This window comes from Sus scrofa, chromosome 5 (genome assembly GCF_000003025.6).
Source record: "Sus scrofa isolate TJ Tabasco breed Duroc chromosome 5, Sscrofa11.1, whole genome shotgun sequence".
NCBI lineage: Eukaryota > Metazoa > Chordata > Mammalia > Artiodactyla > Suidae > Sus > Sus scrofa.
Window position 1 is genome coordinate 66,588,323 of NC_010447.5, and position 23,557 is coordinate 66,611,879.

The window sequence follows — 23,557 nt, forward strand, 5'->3', positions numbered from 1 at the left end:
AAACGGGGGTGGCTGGGTGGATGGATTAATGAATGAGTGGATGGGTAGATGAATGGATGGGTGGAGAGATGGATGGAGAGGTGGATGGATGTATTAATGGGTGGGTGGGTGGATGGGTGGATAGAAGTGTGGATGACTGGGTGGGTGGATTAATGGGTGGGTGGATAGGTGAATAAATGGATGAGTGGATGGATGGATGAATGAGTGGGTGGATGGGGGGTAGATAGATAAATGGGTGGCTGGTGGATGGATGGATTAATGGATGAGTGGATGGGTAGATGAATGGATGGGTAGATAGAGGGATGGAGAGGTAATGTATGGATGGATTAATGGGTAGGTGGGCAGATGGATGGAGAGGTGGATGGATAGATGAATGGGTGGGTGGGTGGATGGATGTGAATGGATGGTTGGTCCAGATGAGTTCATGGATGTTTGGATAGATTGGAACGAGGGAAGGTAAGAGGGAGGGAGGGATGTTTGGACAGATGGTCGGACAACTGATGGAGGTAGGTTCATTCCTCAGTGGGCCTCTTCTCTGTTGGGTACAGAGAGTAATATCTATGCCCCAGACACACTGCTAACATGGCACTATCAGGTATCATTTTTCAGCAAAATTCCTCCAATATAGTTCTTGTTACACAGGCACAAAGGATTTTAGTCTTTATCCTGAGGATCCCTGGTGGTGGCTACCTTCAGATCATAGTAGATTTAGAATTTAATAGAGTGTAAATCAGGTGGCTCTCTGGCTCAGCTTGAGCACTGACAGTAGATTATTAAGTTTCTCCAGAGGGAGAGCAAGGTCCATGATGTGTCCCCAACCCCGTCCCTCCCCTCCCTGATCCACATGACCCCGAGTGTCTCCTCTGCTGAGCGTGCCCGCACGAGCCCCGCAGAGCCCTCTGTGTCTGTGTCTCTGCTGGCCCCCGACCCTCCGTCCTCTGCATTGGTCTTTCCGTGTGCGCACACACATCTGCCAGACCTGCTCCTTCCCTTCCTCTCGCCTGTCAGTCACGCCTGCAGCCTCCAGGCCCCAGTGGGGTGCTGCAATCTTCCCTTCTACTCCCTGCGGTGACAATTGCTTTCTGCCATCCATCAGATGGCACATCGTTCCCTCTCAGCTGTGGGGACTATCCTTCCTGGGGCAACAGGCTCTCTCCTTCAGCTCCACAGCGTCTGTCCTCACAAGCACCAGGCCGTCATCCTCCCGCTTGCTCCTGGTGTTCAGAGATGCTCCTGGCCCACGGCTGTGGGTGCTCGGAACCACTAGCTGGTCCAGGGAGATGGAACAGAACAGGCAAATGTGGCCCTTAAGGAAACCAGCACAGGACCAGACAGGCCCAAGTTTGACTCCTGGCTCCATCACTTGCCTGCTAAGTGATCTGAGACCGTTCGCTCATCTCTTCCGTTCACTGCATCCTCACCATAAACGGGGGTGATAGATGCACCTGCCCCAGGTTCGTGGAGAGCAAATGAGCAAGGATGTGTAAAGCAGGCAGCAGGCAGCAGGCATCTGGTAAGGGGCAGCCGCTGCTGTCACCACACTGACGGCCATGACAGTGATGTTCTGGCTGTAGGGTCACACCTGGGGCCTCTGTGTGTCCCATCAAGCCTCGTTTCCACGCTCCCACATTCATGCTCATTCTTCTCTCACAGTGAAAGTGACGTCAAGCAGCTCTGGCTGCAGCTGAAGAAGGATGAACCTCACTTGCTGTCCAACTTTGAGGATTTCCTGACCAGAATCTTCTTGCAGCTCCAAGAAGCCCATGAAGAGAAGAACGAGCTGGAGTGCGCCCTTAAAAAGTGGGTACCAGTCTCAGATGCATGAAAACCAGAAATGTCTCTTCTGCCTTATATGCTGTGATGCCAGAGGGGGCCGAGGCCCTGCGACTGTCATCATATGTATATGTTCCTAAGCCCTCGCTCACAGGTACTAGGCTGGGCTCTATCCTAAATACGTAGTCTACACTAGGTCACGTGGACTCTTTATCATTATACACATTGTACAGATGAGGAAACCGAGGCCCTGAATGCGTAACATGCCCCACAACACACAGCAAGTAAGGGGCAGAGCCAGGATTCACAGTGAAATAGCCTGGCACCCAAGACCCATTAGAAACCCCTCAACCTGTCTTGGGGCAGGAAGGCCCCATTCAGAGGTGTAGCAGGAAGATTCTGGGGCAGGGCTGCCAAGGCTCGCAGAGAGGAAGGGTTGATGAGAGGAGTGGTAGGTCAGACAGAGCCAGGTTTGAATCTTGGCTCTGCTACTTCCTGTGTGACTTAGGCCAAGTTACTTAACCTCTCCGAGTGGCAACTTCCTTACCTGTAAGACAGGGATGATAATAGTATCCATCTCATTGACTTGTGAGGATTTGGAAGCATGCTGGCATGTAGTAAGCATTCGATGAACGGTAAAATAGTGCCATTTGTTATTATTTTAAATAAGTACGTGTGTGAGTCTTGGAGGGTGTGTCTGGCCAAGTGGAGAGTTTGAGGTGAAGCATAAGGCTCCTTCACTCTCCCAGACGACACGATGTGGAGCTTTGCTGTCAAAGTCTAGTGCGTGGACCAGCAGCATCAGCATCGGCATCACCTGGCAGCATCCCAGGAATGCAGGGTCTCAGGCCTCGCCCCAGCCCCACCGAATCTGCATTCCAGCTAGCTTGGTGACCTGGTCCTAGCCCCTAGGCTTCTCTGAGCCTTGGTTTTCCCACCTGTAAAATGAGGGGCTGGATTATTTTCTGCCCCTTGCCACCCCTCCTCTCTGAGCCCAGCATCGATCACCCCGAGGAGCCACAGCGAAAGTCAGGTGACCCCTCCAGAGGGGATGGCTTCCTTGTTCCCTAAGGAGGCGAGGGCCCGAATGGCTGCAGTGATGCAGCTCAGGGCCTGAATCTTATCTGCAGGGAGCTCCGCTGCTGGCCTGCACCCTCACAGGGAGAGGCCTGCCCCAGAGCCTCTTAGCCCTTAGTCCATCTCCTAGTGGCCTCCACTGGTATTTTTCTCCCCACTTAATGATGATTTAAAAGTCCTTGAGATGAAAGTCAAAGTCACTCTCGGCTGTATGGGCAAAACTAGCTCAGCCAAGTGTTCTGGCCCTGCAGCCACACCTGCCCCGGTCAGCTGGCAAAGCCAGCTTCCAGCTGGGAGCTCAGGTGGGCTTGGGGTCCCTCTGGCAGTGCCTTTTCAGGGTGTCCTCCGAGTGCAGAACCAGAGACCTAGGCTGAGCAGAGCCCTGAAGCAGGAGATGGGAGCCACCCAAGCTCCTGCCTGGGCCCTGCTGCTAACCAGCTGTGTAACCCCAGGCAGCTTGCTTCACTTCTCTGAGCATCCGTTTCCTTACTGGCAACATTCAAGAACGGGATTGGGTTTCTCAGACTTTCTGGTCATGACTCACCAGAAGAAATGCACTTGACTTTGCGGCTCCCACACACTCATTTGTGTGAATTACTCAAGATTTTCATGAAATGTGCTCACCCTCATTAGCTGTGACGGCCTCCGAGGGTTTCTGTTAGAGTCATTTGTGTTCTCTTCTCTTCTGTTAAAGAAAGAAAAGAGTTGGTCACATCCTGCTTCCAGGTTGTTCCTGGACCACGTGATCCCTAGAGATCCTTGCAGCTCAAAAGTCAAAGAAGAAACTGGAACCCCCATGGGGTTACAGAATGATTAGGTGGGGGGCTTTCCAAATGGCTCAGGCTGAAGCCAAGGGTTCCCAGGACATCTAGGAGACAAGCTGGGGGTTCAGGTTGTTTGGGGTGAGGGTGCACTCTGGTTGGTGGTGGAGGAGGAAGGAAGGGCTGGGGAATGGTTTGATTCAGGCTGGAGTCAGGGGATCTTGGGGCATCTCCCAGGCTCCTCTACAAGCTGGCTTTTTGGCACAGGGGCTAACATGTCACTGCATCTGGGAAACAAGCACTGTTCCAGAGACGCACCGAGGCTTGACTGCCATGTGCTGCCCTGGGCTGGGCATTGGGGAACAGTTGCGTGCGACCAGTAGCTGGCGTGTCACAGGCACTGACTCAGTGCCAGGTTGAACTAAGCACACACTACACAGAGGCCCATCTTTAAGGAGTTTATGATCAGACCAAGGAGGCAGAGCCATAAAAATGCCGCTGCAAAGCTGATTAGAGAATCCCTGTGCTGTCGAAACACTAGACAATTAGACAGCGTTGCCATTGGCAGCAGCGGCCTTGGCTTCCTCCTCCGTTTCTGAGCCACACGCCTCATGTATTCCTCCCACGGTACCCAGAGAAATACGACTGATCTGGGAGGAGTCCTGGCTCCAGCTCCCCAGACTGCCCGTGCCCCTCGGGGTTACGGGTTCTCTGCAGAGTGGGAGAGAATCCCCCATCCCAGCAGCCTCCAAGGTCACACCCAGGCAGTGCTTGGGATTGGCATCCCAAAGCTGATGCCAGGGCACCCAGGTTCTGGGGCATGTCAGACAACCCGGGGCCTTTTCTCACTGCCGTGGGTTTTAATTTCTGACCCTGCATTTGGGAGGAGGGCCAGGAGGCGAGTCTGGGAAGTTCCACCTCCCACTGTCTTGTCCTTGGGGGCAGAAGCTGAGAACATCTCAGATCTGAGCTGGAATCTGGGTTCAGTGTTTGGTGCGGGTCCAGTGGGAAACAGCCACAGCCCGGTGGGGCAAGGCGCGGGACAAGGTTGAATGTGGTGGCCTCGGGTTAAAGCCCAGCTCCCCTCTGCCCCTCCAGAGCGGGGGACACTCCCTCTGCACCTCCACTTCCCTCCAAGGAGGAGGGGATCCAACTGCAAGCAAATGGCTCTTCTCTGCATGCACCGTGCAGAAGCTTAAAGAACCTCCCCTTCCCCCTCGGGAGGCAGAGCTTGGCATGAGGAAGACCTTCTGGCCATCAAATGCATGAATTCCTTTGCCAGAGAAAGCAACCTGCCCAGTGACTTTGGTCTGGAAAAAAGCTGGCGCTGTCCAGATGGAGAATGATGCTGTCTGAGGCAACAGTAGATTCGGCTCTTGGACCAGAATGGGGACCCCAACCCAGGAGGGCCCCGTGCCCTTGGCTTGGGGGCTCCAAGTCCGCCTTTATGAAACATCCTGAGGGATTCTGACTTTGACCAGAGTTGGCATCTGCTAGATGAGTTGACCTGGTTGATTCCTTGCCAAGATCTAACCCCAAGGCTGGGAGTAAGAGTGGATTAGGCTGTGTCTGGAGAGTGCTTTGAGGTCTTTGAAGAAAAGTGCTTTCTAGATCAAAGGCAGCTCCATCTCTATCCTCCGCGGCTCGTAGCCTGGGAACGCCCCCCAGGCCGCCTGTGCCGCATCCTCAGTGGACCACCCTTCGCCTTGACAGGCTTGGCAAACCTCCCTACCTGCTCTTTGGGATCAGTTCCTCCTCTGCACGGTCTTTCCTGGTCCAGCTGATTGATTCAAGCCTTAGGCAGTTTCTCCGGAGCAAGGAGGCCCTTAAATTGCAGCTCCTGCGGCTTTCTGTCTAGGCTGATTTTCCTCAGCTCTGAGAGGGTGTCCAGATCAGGGGGGGAAAGTGGCTCACAGCCTGTCAGGCAGCCCAGTGTGTGACACCCGGTGCCTGACACAATCCTGAGAACTGCTGTTCTGCGATGTGATCGGGGGGGAGGGTCCCCATTTCCTTGGCCTTGCCTCCAGGGTGGGCAGCAATTAAAGCATCCCTATATGTAAGGCCGGTGGCCCTGAGCTCCACTGGTGCCTTAGCTGCAGAGCTCTTGAATGCTGGCTTGCTTCAGAATGGCCAGAGAGTCTGGGTTAAAAGGTAGATTCCCCAATCTCTCCCTGAGAGACTCCACATCACTCTGCCTTGGGGGCCCAGGAATGTGCATTTTAGCACAAATTTCCTGGGGTTCCTGGGGCAGACAGACCCCAGACCATACTGGAAAACGCTGCCCTCTCTTGTTCTTCCAGAAGGTATCAGGCTGCAAACGGCAGGTGCGGGTGCCCTTCCAGGCTGTATTTCTGCTCCTGTCCTTGGGCTGGAGGTCCGAAGCTCTCGGGGAGGGCTCTGGGCAATGAGGCTACGAGTCGGTCATGCACATGTATTTTTATTGGCATATTGTTATCTGAGAGCAGATGGAAAGGTGAGGGCGATTTGTGCTCCGTTTGCACCGTGGGCATGATTTGTAAACCTGACTAATGAAAAATGGATTGCTTTATAGGGTGGGATAAAGCTGCAGAGTTGGTTTATACAAGGCAGCAGGATCTAATTAGGGAGAAACCATCCATCTCGAAAATCCAATTGGCGATTTTACAGCCTTTGCAGAATTTTCTACAAACTTTTATGTTTTCCTTTCATTCAGCTCTAATCGTGTGTGTGTGTGTGTGTGTGTGTGTGTGTGTCTGTATGAGAGAGAGAGAAAGATGGACACTGACAGACAGACAAAGAGAGACAGAGACAGAGGGGCATTAGAGAAACTGAGAGAGACTGATTTTAGGGGAACAAGAGAACCCTAAGTGGATTTTTCTAGTAAGAGCTTCCCTTTCCTGCTGGAGACCACAGTTGCCTAGAGAAGGCAGCAGGGGGCAGTGGTGAGTTGAGTCTTTCAAGACTGTTCTCATCCCAACCATAAAGCTAGTGGAAGCTGAACTTCTCTGGCAAAGAGCAGACTCATTGAGATGTTTCTGGACCACGGTCTTCACTCTGTGACCAGGGCATAAAGGGCAGGGGTGGGGGAGACAGGGGAAAGGGGTCGGCCTCCATGACCGTGGCCCTCTGCCCAGCAGGGCAGTCAGTCAGCTCCAGTCCATGCTCCAGGGCGGGCTCACTCCAGGATCGACAGACTCCAGATGGAATTGGGATTGCCGACAATCCTAAATGCAGATGTTTGGAGTTGTCACTTTTAAAACTGAGGACGGGAGTTCCTGTTGTGGCTCAGCTGAAACGAATCCGACCAGGAACCATGAGGTGGCAGGTTCGATCCCTGGCCTTGCTTAGTGGGTTAAGGATCTGGCCTTGCCAGGAGCTGTGATGTAGGTCACAGATGTGGCTTGGATCCTTCGTTCCTGTGCCTGCAGCTCCAATTCAGCCCCCTTGCCTGGGAACCTCCATATGCCGCACCTGTGGCTCTAAAAAGCAAAAAAACAAAAACAAAAACTGAGGATGAGGAGTTCCCGTTGTGGCTCAGTGGGTTAAGAACCCTATGTAGTATCTGTGGGGATGCAGGTTCAATCCCTAGCCTTGATCTGTGGGTTAAGGATCCAGTGTTGCTATGGTATAGGCCAGCAGCTGCAGCTGTGATTCGACCTCTAACCCAGGAACTTCCGTATGTCACAGGTGCAGCACTAAAACAAAACAAAACAAAAAACAAAAAACAAAAAAAAAAAAAGGAAAGAAAGAAAGAAAAGAAAACCAAGGATGCTGGGAGGGCAGTGTGGTACTGTAGCTGGACCTGGGACCAGAGTCCAGGCCTGGGTTCTCCCCCACCCTCTGGGCTGGGGGAACCTGGGGACCACAGACCGGCCACTTCACTGCCTCAACTCTCATTTCCATTATGTGGCTACTGGAGCCTTTCAAGCTCACAGCCTGTGATGGGAGGGGATTCTTCCTCTCCCTGCATCTGCCTTTCACTGATTCTGCAAACGAGGTTCTAACACTCAGACCACTGCCCGTCCACATGGAAACACAGAACACTGGTCTCCAAGGCCAGAGGCCATTGCTGAAGCTCTGCCTTGAGTTCAAGCTTCTGAAATTTATCTAAAAGTGTAGACAAATGTCATTTGTTCTATCCCAGGTCAAGACGGCATCTTCATTTAGGTCAGGAAGATGCTGCTTTTTTCCTGGAATGGTCTCGGCACACCCTGCCTAGAATCTAGAAGCCGGATCAGATGACTTTCTGAGACCCTTTGTTCCTAAGTGAAGGCAAAGGAGAGAGGGAACAGGAAAACACTGTTTGACCAAGTACTATTCTATAGCAAGGAGGCCTTGGCTTGTGGGCCACTAGCTGGGAACCCCAGTGGTACTGAGCATTAATGCTTTAGTCTAGTGTGATATCTTAACTCTCCGTGTGCCGTGCACTTTGCGAGGGTTACTTGGTTTCCGCGGTGCCTGTGGGAAGCTGGCAGGGTGAGTTCTTGCTCCCTACAAAGTATCTCTGAAGGCCTCCTGGAACCTATGCCTTGTATTTACATGGAAATCACTATTCCCAGCCCTACTTCCTTCCCACATGTCCTGCTCTGAGATCTCCAATACTTCTGGTACCAGGCACTTGCACACCACACACACACACACACACACACACACACACACACACACAGAATCATCCTTCAGAGAGGGGGCATCTGCCGCAGTCAGACGCATCCTTGAGGTTGGACCTGGACCTTTCACCCTGGCTCTCAGTAGGTCCCATCCTTTCAACATCCATCACCGCCCATGGACCATCCTCAGTACAGAATTGTTCTTCTTCCCCCAACTGTTGAAAGTCTCCCTTGCCTGGACTCAGGCTTTCTTAACTTCCCCATGAGAACTCTGCACCCTCCACTTGCTTCGGCCAAGGCTCTGGTCACAGGATTATGTCCACTGGAGCTCAGGAAGGCACCATGGAGTGGGGGCTCCTTTGTGGTGTGTGGCTTCTTCTGTGTGTTCCTTTCCCCACCACTCTAGCATGGGCTTGGAGTTCATAAATAGTAAATTCCTGGTGTGCAGAGACCATTCCGCAAGTCTAAATTATTTTACCCAGAAAGTTGCTTTACAAAGTATTTTATTAATACTTTTCAGTGGTGACGGTGATGGATGGATCTTCTAGACATTTGCACATGCAGTATCTTAAATAGTCCCCAGGACTTCTGTCTCGTGTACGTATGACCATGTGATTTTCCAGATACAGAAAACCTCAGGCTTGCTGAGTTAATGTGACTTGCCCAAGGGCAGAAAGCTTATAAATGTCAGAACCAGGATTTTAACTAAAGCCTTCTCATTCTGGGTCTAATAAACTCTGAGCCACCTGCAGCTGTCAGCAGGGGGTATGACCTAGACAGCCCTGGGCTCTGCAAGAGGGCTTATCCAGCCATCATGTTGAGATAGAAAGATGGTACATGTTAGTGCTGCTGACTCCTGTTCACCCTCCCTGGCTCCTTCACACATGTGCCCCTCTGTCCCCGAGTCACTTTTCTTCCCTTCTCTGTCTCCTCCTCTACTTGTTCAAAATAACCAGGCACAGATATCATAGAGTCAAATCATTATACACTTCCCTAGAGGAGGGGAGTGTTTTGCTGATGGCGGATAGAAAACAGGTTACATATTTATGCCCACATGTTGTTAATTAATAGCTCAGAGAACTCTATTACAGATTGTTCGCCGTGTCTTGTTCAACATTTTTCAATGGCATGAATTAAGGAAAATAAGGAAGAATATTTTGTAGTAATTAAAAAGGTCCCTCTCTCTCCATTGAAAAGAGACAACGGCTCTAAATCTTTATGCACCAAACCACAAAGCAAAACACAAAAAGCAGAAACATAGAAAAACTAAGAGCATTTGATTAAAAACAAGACCTTGGAAGATGTTTAGAAAACCTTGACAAACTTATCTCAAATTTGACACATTAGTCAAATAGAAAGCACATTAAGTACGAAAAGTATTTGAAACCACCACCCAGCAAGCTTGATTTAAGAGATGAATGTGGAGTTGTGTGCCCTGCAGTAGAACACAGTTCTTGTCATAGAACTTACATAAAAATTGACAACGTGGCGCTACAAAGGAAAGACTAATAGGTTCCAAAAAGTAAATACACGACCATCATGTTCTCTTACTGTAATACAATAAAACTAGAAACCAATAGTTTATATATTTTAGCAAATGCTCTTCTAAGTAACTCTCAGATAAGTTAAATAATCAAAGCCAACATTAAAGATTATTTAGCTTACATTATGAGCGAAAATTTAAAATATCAACATGACTTGAAAGGTCATTGAGTACACTGAATCACCAGTTGGGAACCATTAAGAAAGCAACTGTCTAGAAAAACAGACTGAATCTAATAAACATAAAGTCTAACAGAATTGCATTTGAGATCTTGCCAAAATCCAAGACAACAATGGCAAAAGCACAAGGTGAGAGACAGAGGATTCAGTAGCACCGCCTTTGAACAAAACAATCACAGAGCCCTCAGGTTTGGAGGTTTTAGTTGACAAATGAGTCCGCATTCATCAGCTGTGATATGGCTGCCAAGGAAAGATAATGAGCCTTAAGCTGCAGGACTAGATCTGCAACAACTAGATCAAGAGGGATCTAATCTGCATCCCTTTTGGCGAGGAATAGAAGGATTGGTAAAGGGACTTCAAGGTTGGAGAAAGGAAGAGAGGCACGGCCTCAACCCAAGGCCACTCCTTGAAATCTTACAGCTGTTTTAAAATACATGAATGGCCAGTCTGCAGAGGAGGGATAAAGTCTTAGAAAGACATATTTCTATGAGCCAGATTATTCCAAAAATGAAAGAGCTGCTTAGAGACCCAGCATTCCCTTTCACTGGAAGTGTTCTAACCTAGTTTGGGTAACTACTTTTTTTTTTTTTTTTTTTTTTTTAAAGGGCCAAATCTGAAGTACATGGAAGTTCCCAGGCCAGAGGTTGAATCAGGGCTGCAGCTGCCAGTCTATACCACAGCCACAGCAACACAGGATCCGAGCCTCGTCTGTGACCTACACTACAGCTCATGGCAATGCCAGATCCTTAACCCACTGAGCAGGGCCTGGGATTGAACCCTTGTCCTCACAGATACTAGTTGGGTTTGTTACCACTGAGCCACAATGGGAACTCCCGGGTAAATGCTTGGTGAGGTTATTGCGACAAGGATTTTAACCCTGAAAACAATAGGTGATTGGATCAGACAAATGTCCCATCCTTGAATATTTTCAATTCTCCTGGAATCTGGAATTTTTCTGATGTGGTCTATGGACTTCTGCATTTGGTGTCCAAAGTCCAAAATGTATTTCTTTTTTTTTTTGCCATTTTCTTGGGCTGCTTCTGCGGCATGTGGAGGTTCCCAGGCTAGGGGTCGAATCAGAGCTGTAGCCGCCGGTCTACACCAGAGGCACAGCAACACGGGACCCCAGTCGCATCTGCAACCTACACCACAGCTCACAACAACGCTGGATCCTTAACCCACTGAGCAAGGCCAGGGATCGAACCCGCAAACTCATGGTTCCTAGTTGGATTTGTTAACCACTGCACCACGACGGGCACTCCAACCGAAATGTATTTCTTAGAGATTTGCAGCATTACCATTTTGGGCACAGGCCCTGAAGCTGACATAACTGTCTGAGTGTTCAGAATCTAGTTGAGACAAACCCCAAGGAAGCAGTTGTTCAGGGCTTGAAAACGAAACATTTCAAATGAAGACATATAGTATCCTCAGGTCCGAGAAGGCGGTGGGCGAGTTGGAATAGATGGGAATCCCACGGAAAAGATGTCAAAGTCCGTGTCTGTGAGCAGCCAGCAACAGGAGCGGTTTTAGAAATCGTGGCAACACGGACTTCCCATCACGGCTCAGCAGTGAACCCAACTAGGATCCGTGAGGATGCATATTTGATCCCTGGTTCCACACGGTGGGGTAAGGATCCAGTGTTGCTGTGAGCTGAGATGTAGGTCCCAGAGGAGGCTCAGATCTGGCGTTGCAGTGGCTGCAGTGTAGGCTGGCAGCTGCAGCTCTGATTCAGCCCCCTGGCCGGGGAATTTCCATATGCCTCGGATGTGGCAAAGATAGGAAGGAAGGAAGGAAGGAAGGAAGGAAGGAAGGAAGGAAGGAAGGAAGGAAGAAAAATAAAAGAAATCATGGCCACAAAGGGGTATACAACAAACAAACATAATCAGTTGCCTCTTTCCTCTGATGGCAGAACGTGCTGTGCCCAGCTGGAAACCCACAAGCCAGGCCCGCAGATCTTTTGAGAATCTCTCTCACCATTATTGCTTCTGCAGCCGCCAAGGGGAACCACAAATGCTGGCTTATGTCTCTGCTGTTTCCACTCACACACAGCCTGTGTTTCCAATGGATTGAGCCGACAGGCGGTTTTATTGACTGAGTTTTCTGTTCTTCATCTTCCCGATGGCCTCTGACCCTTTCCAAACCCAGCAGCCCTTTTATCCTTGAAACCAAGACCCTCCTTCCCTTGGGGAGCTCTGCTCCCTTCCCCCACTTCCGCAGCCCATGATCGTAATTATGATACTAAATAATCCCTCACAGCTCTTCAGGGCTTCGCAGGTCCAAACCCTGCAAGCCTGTTCATGGTGACAGGGCTGGGAGGAACCAGGGCTGGTGCTTCCCTGTGATGGGGGGAGGTTGGAGCGCTTCCCCAAGGTCACATGGAGGATATGAACTGATTCTGGGATCAGAACACTAGTCTTCAGACCTAGTTTAGTGAGGCGAGTAGTGGGCCAGCCCCTTAATGTTTCCAGTCCCGGGGCTCCTGTGTCCGGCCCTGAGCTAGGGAGCGGGGCAGGGCGGAGAGTCTCATCCTTTGAGGTCACTGAGGCCTCCGCAGCCTCCCAGGAGGCCAGCTTTGTTCAAAAGCATTTACAAAGTAGGAGCTTCCCGTCTGAGCCTATGTGGGCCCAGGATTGTTGATGCCCGCCTGAACCCCAGGCCTCCTTGCGGTGGGCCCATCCTTGGCGATGGAGGCTGGGACGAGGTGCCCTTCAAAGGCTACTCCTGTCTTCCCTCCTTTTTTTTTTTTTTTTTTTTTTTTTTTAGCACTTTGCAAAATTACTTATCTCATGACTAAGAAACCTGACATGTGAGCACGAAAAGCATAGAGTGTATTAATTTAATCCAATAAAACTTCAAGTTAATATAACACACTTAATAATAGTGTAGAATTAATGCCCTGCCTGGTTATTAGACCTAAATGGTACACAGCCTATGTGAATGACTGTCATTAGGATTGCTTTGGCAGCGCCAAATCCATTTTTAAGGTTTTCGCATCTCACGTTATTAGCTCTCCAGTATTTAGATACTTGGACTCACTGTCTCTGAAGTTTCCTTGATGGCGTTTGCCATCTAGCATCTGAATTTCTTCGAGCACAGGAAGATGATCCCAGGGGCCAAGGCAAGACCATCTCTTTTGCTGAACGTTCCTCTGCGCTGTATGCATTTCTGTCCCCGAGGGGCTCCTCTTCAACAGCAGGTGCCTCGGCTCCTTATTTCTTGCCAAGAATTTCTCGCTACTGTTACGGGGTAGCTTAGAACCAAGGTAAAAACGTTCCAAATATTTGCTATTTATCAAGAAGAGATTTCTCTCTCAGCCAAAAAGACATTTGTTACTCCCGGGACAGGGAGCCCGGCGGTGAAAGCAGTGTGAGCTGGTAGGAGTCTTGCAGAGCGGTTCTTCTTGCTCAGGACGCCCAGGCCAATGCCATCCTCACTCGAAGTCAGGTTCATGGTCTTGGGGTACAACCCAGAAAGGAACTCAGACTGATGAGTGACCTTGACCATGCGGACCCACGCAGGTTCCCTTGGCTGGGTCAGTTTTGTGGTTTCTGTAGAACTGGAAAGATGCCAGTCAAAACGGTGGGTGGTGCACAGGGAGCGAGTGCACAGGGAGTGGGGAAGCGGCGGCTGGTGGGTTGGGGTGCACCCTGGGGCATCAGGGAAGGCCTGGCCCCGGACTGGGTCCCAGGGGAACATAGGGACATAGGTGGGGGTTAAAATGATGGATGGTTCAGGGGAATAAATACTTTCCCATCCTTGAAGTTTCCTTCTGAAATCTCCCTGGTACCTCTACGAACTGAGAACCAGGGCTGTTTCCCCCAGTTATAAAAGCCTCCTGGCATGAATTAAGGACAGAGGGGGTGCCAGCATTTGCGGTTAGAATGGCAGGTGGCCGAATTTACGGTAGGTGTGTATGTGACATGTTCAGAACAGATCTTGAGAGCCACGGCACCAGCCCACTCACTGGAGCTTGGAGTTCCCTTAACAGGAAAGAGGGCAGGGAGGGAGGAGCAGAGAGAGAAGAGGGGTAAAGAAGCTATCCCCTGGGAACGTCATGTGTGATCACTTCCAGTCTTGGTTCAGATGCCAACCCCTGGTCCTTCCTGTTTGAACTTGGCCGAGCCCTTGGAAGAGGATCTATTACCGGGAGAGGAGGAAGAACCACCTCAGGGGTGGCCCGCAAACCTTGTCCCCAGAACTACATCTATCCCTGTAGGAGCAGAGCACCCAGCTCCTTACTTCCTGTCCTGTGGGGCTCCCCAGAGTGGGAGGGGGTTCTGGGAGCAGGGTGAGGGTGCTCATCCTGCCGTACGGCACTTAGCCAGCCTCCACCCTTCCCATGGCCTGGCACCGACGTGCCCTGAGCCCTTGGACAGGTGTGGCCCCCTTCCTTTGTAGGTTCACTGTGAAACCTTTTGCGATCTTATGAGAAATGAGAGTCGCAAAAAGTTCCACACACAATCTCCAGAAGAGTACAGTTCAGATGATGCTGATAGAGCCAGGCATTGAGATCACATCCAAAGAGAAAGGGATAAACCAAGCAGAAAAGTGGTGGTGGTGCTGAGATAAAGCAGAGCGAAGGAGATGCTTCCCAGGGAGCGTGTGGACCACTGAGAGTGATGGCCAGGAGACAGGAGGAGCAGAGGGTCCTGCTGGGCCTCTGTGGTCAGCTGATCCCGAGGAGCTCACGTGCAGCCTTGGCTAACCTGACCTGCACGGTCATCCACTGCCCAGAGCTCCCCTGGGAGATACAGGACTCTCATCAGACTCTCCTTTGGTGGCCTCTGCAGGAAAATTGCTGCCTATGATGAAGAAATCCAGCACCTCTATGAGGAGATGGAGCAGCAAATCAAGAGTGAGAAGGAGAAGTTCCTTCTGAAGGTAAGAGACCCTCCCAGGGGACCTGGCTCTGCGGGCCAGGCTGAAACATCACCTGCTGGGACCCCCTTCCCCGCCCCGTCTGGGATGACCAAGCCCCCACCCACGACACTATTGATCTCCTGCTTCTCTGCCTTGATTTTTTTTTCAAGGCAGTCATCACCTTCAGATATGGCCCATGGTTTACTGGTTTGTTTTTATTGATTGTGGTCCTTATTGTCCCCCTAACATGCAGGCTCCAAAGAGCAGGGGTCATAGTCTTTTTCATATAAATGTACCTTATGTGAAAAATATACCTTTTTCATATAAATGAAGCTCCTCCTGAAGCAGATGCTCAACACGTATTTGTTGAATTAATGAATGAAGGAATGAACAAGTGAGCAAATGAATGAAGGCATAAAGGCACAAAGGATAAAGGGGCTTTACCCATGAAAGCAGCCTGAAGACGGGCCTGACCAGGGTAGGTCCTGACCTACACAGCAGGCCTGACCTCACTGGCTCGTTCGACTCCCGCCCAGCAGCTCCCCTCGGGGGACCCTCATTAGAGCCGTCGCCTCCCACCCTTTCTCTTGGACACGGAGAAAATCTAATACCCAAGACAACTCAAAGTCCCCCCTTCTCAAATTTCCTGTGGGTGAGGGGTGGGGAGATTTGAAACTCCCTGTTCCTAGTCTGGCACTTAGCCATCTACCAAGCCCTGCTGTTTGTCTTTGGGCGACAGAACTGGTGCCATCCCCTCCTGTTCCAGGCAAGCAGGATCCTTCTGGGAACATAGTCATAAAACGGAGCTACGGGAAACTCTCTATTATCCATTTTTGGATTACCTGCTGGGTGAGACCTCAGCAGAAAAGTCTTTGGTCTTGAATGGTGGCCTTCTGTCTTAGTTTGTGCTATTAAAATGTACCCTAACCTGGGTGGCTTATAAACAACAAACATTCATTTCCCAGTTACAGAGGCTTGGCGTCCAAGGTCAGGGTGCAAGTGTGGTCAAGCTGTGGTGAGAACCCTGTGCTGGGTTGCAGGCTGCCTGCTTCTCGGGGTCCTCTCATGGGCAAGCAAGCTCTCTGGAGTCTCCACCAAGGGCACTAATCCCACCCGTGTGGGCTCTGCCCTTGTCACCTCCCAAAGGGCCCACCTCCTTGGGGCCATCACCTTGGGGTTACATTTCGATGTATGAATTTTGACTCTAGAGACTGCATCACCTGCTGCCTGTCAGCACCAACCCCGAGCTGAGGTCACACCCCTTCCCTCGTCCTTAAAGCAGGTTGGTTTAAACCAATGGTTCTTTCTATGCTGCCTCTGCTTATCCACGTCGCGGCCCCGTTACCATAACATATGTCCTTTAAATGGAGAGGGGGTCTGAGTACTTCCCAGAAAAAGCTGCTCATGTTCTCTACTAAGAGCCTTCTGGAGGCTGGTCAGTATTTCCAGACCTGTCCTCGCTTCCTCTTTCAGGCTCTGACACCTTCTGGCTGTCCCATCTCCGGCAGAGGGGGGAATCCAGCAGCCTTCCCCCACCCCCCTTGCAATAGAGACCCACTCCCTTGACCCCAGTGGCCTCCTGCACGGCGGGGCCAGGCTCTGGGGGGCATTCGGTCCCCTCCAATGGGACCGTGACTGCAGGTCCAAGGTCATAGCTAAAGAAAGAGATGTGCTTCCAGAAGCTAAAGTTGGTCCCAGGCCTGGGGACCCGGAGTGGGAAGAGGTCAGGGGAGAAAAATCTCAGGGAGGTGGTCTGACCCCAAGGCTACACTCCCCCCCTTCCCCCTTCCCCCTCTGCTTCTGCTCCAGCTTCTCCCTTTTCAAGGCCTCTGAGCCTGCAAAGCCTTTCAGGCTCAGTGCTTAGATTAATGCTGTTTGCATAAATATGCGAGCTGTGAAGCTGCATTTGGTCACCACGCTGTTAAGCTCTTGGATACACGGGCCTGGCCTGGCCTGGCCACTGCAATGAGGATGGCAGTGCTCTAGTCTGTGACAGCTCAAGAGGCCAGGCCCTGTAACCAGGGCCTGGATCTCTGCATCTCACAGGCTGTGAGGCCATGAGGGAAATATTTACTCACTTGCACATTCAGCTCCAGCACAAGAGGCCCCCTGAAGCTCTGGGCCTGTGGGGTGGGGTGGGGGCCCTAAAGCTGCCTGCCCCCCATCCCAGCACTCTTCACCTTGAATGGCAGCCAAAGTGGGGTGGAGCAGGTTCCCTGCAGCAAGGGTTGGGACAGAGCTGCCTGGTCCCAACCCATCCCCGCCATGGCCTGTGGTTGAGATGAGGACAATCCTTGGCTCTCCCTGGGCCCCGCTGCCCTGTCTGTGATGAGCAGGGGGACCAGGTGGCCTCCACAGATGAGGAGCCCAGGAAGAGTCCTGGGCTGTGACAATGGGGGTGTCCAAAGGCCCCGGGAGCAGGCGTGTCCCCCCAACTCTGCTGCCTCGCCATCAACCCTTACTTCCTCCAGACAGGGCTGCCTGGAGGGCCACATGCACGGCCACCCACCTTAGTAAGGGGCCGTTCCAGTCTCAGCCCCCACAGGGCTTCTGTGGTGCCTGCACGGGAGGCACCAAGCAAACGGAAGCTGTGGGTGGCACGTGCACTTTTGTTTCTATTCTGTTCAAAGAGTGATATAAAAGGAAGCAAGGCAGCTGGGCCAGGCTGGGGCTGGACCCCACGTCCCCTGCAGCCCCACTCAGGGCCCTTGCGCCAGATCAGGCCCTGGTGACAGTGTCAGGCGTCCTGAAAGCCACACCCTTTCCCCTTTTGTCCCACAGCCGGATCCCTTCCTACCTGCCCCCGGCCCCAGGGTCTCCTCACCCCTGAGTGGGGAAGCCTGGTTCTAGGGCACTGGGAGGGGATGTGGGGCACATGGCAGAGACCCCCGGAGGCTTGGGAAACTCCATCGCGGTGGGGACATAGGGAAGCCTTAGACCTGAAGGAGGAAGAGGTGCAGCCCTGTGTTTCCAGAGGGAGGGCAGCTTACGGGAGCGAATGACGGCCCAGTGTGGACAGAATATCCGCGCTGGAGGGACCTCCCACCCCCATGTGCAGACGAGGAGCCTGAGGCCGAGGTTGGCACTCAGGCTCTGTTCTGTTCCCTGTTCTGAACCCGCCTCTGCTGTTGGGCAGTTCAAGGTCATCGAAAGGCCGTACCGGTGGGAGCTGCTGTCGTGCACGTGTTCCTCCTCCCGGGCAGGCGGGTTACTACCTGGGATGCTGTGGGCAGGGCCCAAAGTCCAGGGGATGGATGGGCCCTGTTGCTGATCAGGTTCCTGGTGGAGACAAAATCCCCGTCCTGGGCGCCTGTGGGCCTCACGTGTCCATCTTCCCGGCTTGGCAGGACACAGAGAGGTTCCAGGCCCGCAGTCAGGAGCTGGAACAGAAGCTGTTCTTGAAGGAGCAGGAGCTGGAGCAACTCATCCAGAAACAGAAGCGGGTAGGCTTTCGTCCCCGCCCTCAGGGCACCACTCTGGCCCTTGCGTATTTTTCCTGCCATTCACTTAAGGACTTTTCCTTCAATCTGAGAAGAACCCTTTAGCTGTACAAAAGAGAGCATTTGAAATCTTAGGTGGTCTCAAGATAAAGCCTTTAATTCTCCAATGCCAGGTGTTTCACATGGAAAATTGTCCAGCATCTTCCCTTGAGGTATCTGCAGACATGTACACATTTTTATGCCCGGGAGCCACCAGGATGCATTGCGCAGTTTCCTGCATCCCGGGTGAGAGAAAGTGGGCAGGACATGATCACCGATACATGGGGGGAGGCTGCAGACTGTGCTATCCTCCTGCCACGATGGCCAGGGATGCCTCCAGTTGGGAGAGACTCTTCCAAGGTCATTTTGTCCATCCCCCTGTCTTTGTGCCCAGACAAGGTGTCTCGGCCTCCTTGGTGACTGATCCCATCACCCTGTGAGGATGGATGCCGACCCCAAAGCCTCTTCTGATGCACCCGGGTCCCCAGAGACAGCCTGGGAGGTCCTCTGGGTAGGACAGTGTCCATCCAATATATCCAGGAGCACCTGGCTCATGCCCCCGGGAAGATGGATCGCCTAGGCAACCTCACGCCCGCAGCCTCCTCTCCACAGCAAGGGCTCATAGGGGAGGGAGGCCCAGACGCCACGTGGCCTCCTGTGTATAGTTTTGTCCGGCGCTGGAAGGAATCCAGCCCTGGACGGTCCCAGACACATTGCTTCCATTTGAACAGAGAGGGCTATTTTTAACAACACATTAAAATATGCTTGAAGACACTCCAGGCTCAGGCAGGAGATGGTTCCACTCCTGCAAATACCCAACCTACAGATTCTGGTTCCTCTCCTGCAGCAAGATGCTCTCAAATCTGGGATCTGCCAGCTGCCTCCCCATCCCCCTGCACAGTGGTACCTTGCATCTTTTCCCCCTTCCCCTCCTCGCTGTTATGCATGAAGTTCTTGCCAATTAGATTTATCCCTCCAATGAATGATTGCCACTCGACTTAATTACTGCCTGCTTGCCTGATTACTCAGGAGCCTCTTGAGAATCACACAAAATTCCTTGTTGTTGCTTCCCTCTCCTCTTACCGGCCATATTCATTAAACTAAATTCATTATGATAGATCTGCCTTGGTTCGCGTCCTCCTCTGGTGAGACGGTTTGGATGCCCTGCATTGCAAAATCCCCAGAAAAGCTAAAGTTATCCCAACGCAGGGAGTTTAGTTGCTTTAAGGACAAGGGAAAATGTATATTTGGTTTGACCCATTTTAGCCATTTCCTAAGGATGTCCAGGGTTCTGGCTACCATGCCACGCTTCTCTGGGTTAAAGGAACCGGACTGGTTTCACTGAGAGAAGAGAAGGGAAGAAATGATTGCTATTCCGTGTCCACAATTGGGAAGGATGATTTTATGAAAAACGGCCCTTAGCTGTGCTCCACCTCCATCAGGGACCAAGGAAAAGATATTGGTTTATGGGACAGTAAGAGGGATTGAGGAGGGAAATCTCAAGACTACTGAGGAGACGCTGCTGCTCAGCGTTGGGGTGAGAGACACAGATGATGTGGCATTTCCCCCCCTAGTGGCTGTTCTGAGTGGTGTAGCCCCCCTCCCTCACTGTACCTCAGTCCAGAGGAGACCAGAGAGGCGAGGGAGGTGCACCTCTGGAAGTGTGTGTGTATGAAGGAAGGGGAGGACGAAGCCAATCATCTATTGGATACAGTAGTGTGTATATATTATTCCCATCCTCCCAATTCCTTGCCCCCACCGTAGGAACCATAAGATTGTTTTTGAAATCTATGAGTTTGTTTCTGATTTATATGTAAATTCTTTTGTATCATTTTTATTAGGTTCTGCATATAAGTGATCTCATATGCTATTTGTCTTTCTCTGTCTGACTTACTTCACTCCGTGTGATCATCTATCTCCCAGTCCATCCATATTGCTGCAAATGCACTCTTTTTTTTTTCTTTTTTATGGCTGAGTATAACTGATTCATTTTGTTGTACACCTGAAACAAATACAACCTTGCAAGTCAAATATACTCCAATAAAATTTTTTAAAAACCCCAAGCCCCAAATTGTTAGAAAAAAACTAATTTTTTTTCTTTTAATGGCCATACTGGTGGCATATGGAAGTTCCCTGGTTAGGGGTCGAATCAGAGCCTCATCTGCGACCTAAACCACAGCTTGCGGCAACACCAGATCCTTAACCCACTGAGCAAGGCCAGGGATCAAACCCACATCGTCAGAGACACTATGCCGGGTTCTTAACCTGATGAGCAGCAACAGGAACTCCTAAATATTTTTTATTCATTAAAGCATTTAAATTTTTTGAAAAGTAATTAAATGGAGTTCCCTTCATGGCTTAGCAGTTAATGAACCCGACTAGGATCCATGAAGATGTAGGTTCGATCCCTGGCCTTGCTCAGGGAGTTTAGAATCTGAGCTGTGGTGTAGGTCACAGCCATGAGCTGTGGTGTAGGTCACAGGCTCGGCTCAGATCCTGCGTTGCTGTGACTGTGGTATAGGCCAGCAGCTGCACTCCGATTCGACCCCTAACCTGGGAAACTTCATATGCCACAGGTGTGGCTCTAAAAAGCAAAATAAATAAATAAATAAATTATTATTATTATTATTTAAAAAAAGGGAGGATGAAGCTGACCAAGGCGTGAGGGCAGAGAAAGCAGTAGTGAGGTCTCTGCCCACCAAGTGGAAAGGCCAGCCTGGCCCTGGTGGTCACTCCCCACTCCCCTCTGCACACCCCTGTTCCTTTCCAGCTGGAAGGCCAGTGCACGGCCCTGCACAACGACAAGCATGAAACCAAGGCTGAGAATACCAAACTGAAACTCACAAACCAGGAGCTGGCCCAGGAGCTGGAGCGGACGGCCCGGGAGCTGCAGGGGGCCCAGCAGCAGCTGGAAAGCCTCCAGCAGGAGGCCTGCAAACTCCAGGAAGAGAAGGAGATGTGAGTGCGGCCCTAGGGCACCCCGGCCCCTGCCCTCCAGATCCACCCCCTGCCGTGAGCGTGTTAGCGCTCCCCTACCCCCCATCGCTGCCTGAGACCCTTCTCCCTGCACGTAACCTGGGGATGGGGCTCCTCGCTCCCCGGGACATCTGCTGACCTTCTTCCAGCGTTCTGAGACATGAGGCAGACCAGCTCTGTGCCAGGCATTACCTAGGCTGGACGAGAAATGCACAACCTCATGCTCGGAAAATGTATCGTGTAATTAGGAAGATGTTAGCCAACCAACACATAGAAGGCAGTCTGCAGGAAAATGCTGAGTGGGTGGAAAGACCAGACATTGTCACCGTTCAGAGGCCTGGGGCCCAAGCGATGTCAGGGCATGGCAGGAAGACTTCTGAGGTTAGCAAGTAGTCCCATGGGGCCCCGCTCCCCCGCTGCCCACTCTTCCCCCACCAGCCTTCCTGCAGCGCCCTGGGGCAGCCCGACACCTCTCAGGCCTGCTTGGATGATAAACTCGTTAGACATCCGGCTGTTGGGTTCAGCTTGCTGGACGGAGGCGCCCCTGAGGAGGTGTCCAGGGCTGAGTCAGAGTCCCCCAAGCATCAGTCTCAGGAATGTTCGGCTCTGAGAACAAATGCCCTCTGAGGAATCTCACTAGCTTATCCTTTCATTCGTGAATCTGTGCAGTTATCAGCTTATTCATGTGACCAATATTTATGGACAGGTGCTCAGGGCAGGGGGGCTGTGTGTGTGGGGGGGTTCAGCAACCTCACTTACGGCCATGATCCGACGTTTTCTCATTTGACCTTCTCAGCACGCTGGTCCTATCATTACCATCTCTAATTTCTGGATGAGGCAACTGAAGTTCAGAGGGGTTAAGTAAACTGTCCCAGGTCGCTAAGTGCCTACTCCCTGCGGCCGACTCCCTAGAGTGACTGATGAGTCAACTGGAAAGTGCATCCAGACGACAAGGACTGGCCATCGCCCACTCATTCATTTGTTCCCACGCGTGCGTCCCTTCTGCAAACCTAACTGTGCGCCTGGTCCTGTGCTAGGTCTTGTGTCAAGTCTGACTTCAGAAGAAGGGCGGTCTTTCTCACCAGTGCTTGATGCTTTCCATGTCATTAACTCTCCTTGTTCAAAAGCCCCGACTGTGTCTGACCTCCAGCAACGTGTTGGTCCATCGGCCGAAATCAAACAGTTTTGCTGTCTGACGCATGCGTGGTGCCCTGTACTGTTTGCTCTAGGGAGAGGGGGATGAGATATGTTTGGTTTTGGAGTTTTGCCTTGTAAGATAGCTCCAGTTGAAAACTATATGGATGCCCAAGCAGCTGACTTAAAGCAAAGCCAAGCCCTCCTTTCCAACGCTTGGATGCCCCGGGGAAAGGACAGTGTATTTCATTGTAAACCAGCAAAATCAGTTCCTCCTCGTTGAGAGCAGGTCAACAAGGCGCTTAACTTTACAAACAGAATTAAGGATTCTGGCTCTTAAAATTCAATCAAGTCCTAAAAGCCACAAACATCTGAAAGCACAGGCATGAGAACAGCAAATGGAAATGCGCCGGAGCCAGGGCGGCAAATCACAGCGTGAGGATTAAGATCTTTCTGAAGTCGTATCTTAATTAAGCAAGCCAGAGACACCATCTCTGGAGGCCGGGAATTGAAAGAGAGGGAAGCAGGGTTTGGAGAGAGAGGTAAATGAGTCCAGAAACCTTATGCCTTGTTTTTAAGAAGTGCGCAGCCGGAGAGTGTGCCGGAGCCCAGGAGAGCGTGTCCTGTCCAGGGAGGCCAGGAGGGAAGGGCAGGGATGGCCTTAGCTTGTCCTCTGCAGGGCAGGACCCCAGACCAGCAGTCCTGGTAGGACCTCCGTGCTCGAACCCACCTCTTCATTTCACAAATGAAGAAACTGAGGCTCAGAGAGGGCTAGGGGCCAACCTGCAGTCACACAGCTCCTGAGAGCCAGAAAACAAGGTCAGAGCCTTGTCCTCCTGACACCCTGTGTTTCCTGGATGATGTCTACATGCCGCTCCCGAGCGGCTGGGAAGGGGGGCGAGTGGGCTTCTAGATAAACAGCCCCGTCATGTATCAGCTAGAGTTCTGAACGGGCAGAATTAATTTTCCTTTTCTCTGAGGATGCCCAAGGAAGGAGAACTAGATTTTAAAATTAGATAAAGAAAGAACCGTCAGGCAGGGGAAGTTATATAAAGATGAAAGTCAGCTGAAAAGCAGCACCTCTCTTTATTTTGTTCATTCACTTTTATTTGGAGGGAGGTGGTTTATGACAAGGCGCATAATGCAAAGGGAAGAAAGAGGTTTGCCCCCAGCCCCTGACTCCTGGCCG

General features: G+C 51.4%; 1 protein-coding gene across 1 annotated transcript in view; it reads left to right on the plus strand.

Moving 5' to 3' along the window:
- Window positions 1-23,557, plus strand: part of CRACR2A (calcium release activated channel regulator 2A) — a 75,690-nt gene that overhangs the window by 13,565 nt on the left and 38,568 nt on the right. Inside the window, 4 exon segments of the mRNA XM_021092448.1 lie at window positions 1,654-1,800; window positions 14,710-14,800; window positions 18,127-18,222; window positions 21,029-21,216. Coding sequence (XP_020948107.1) covers window positions 1,654-1,800; window positions 14,710-14,800; window positions 18,127-18,222; window positions 21,029-21,216 — 522 coding nt within the window.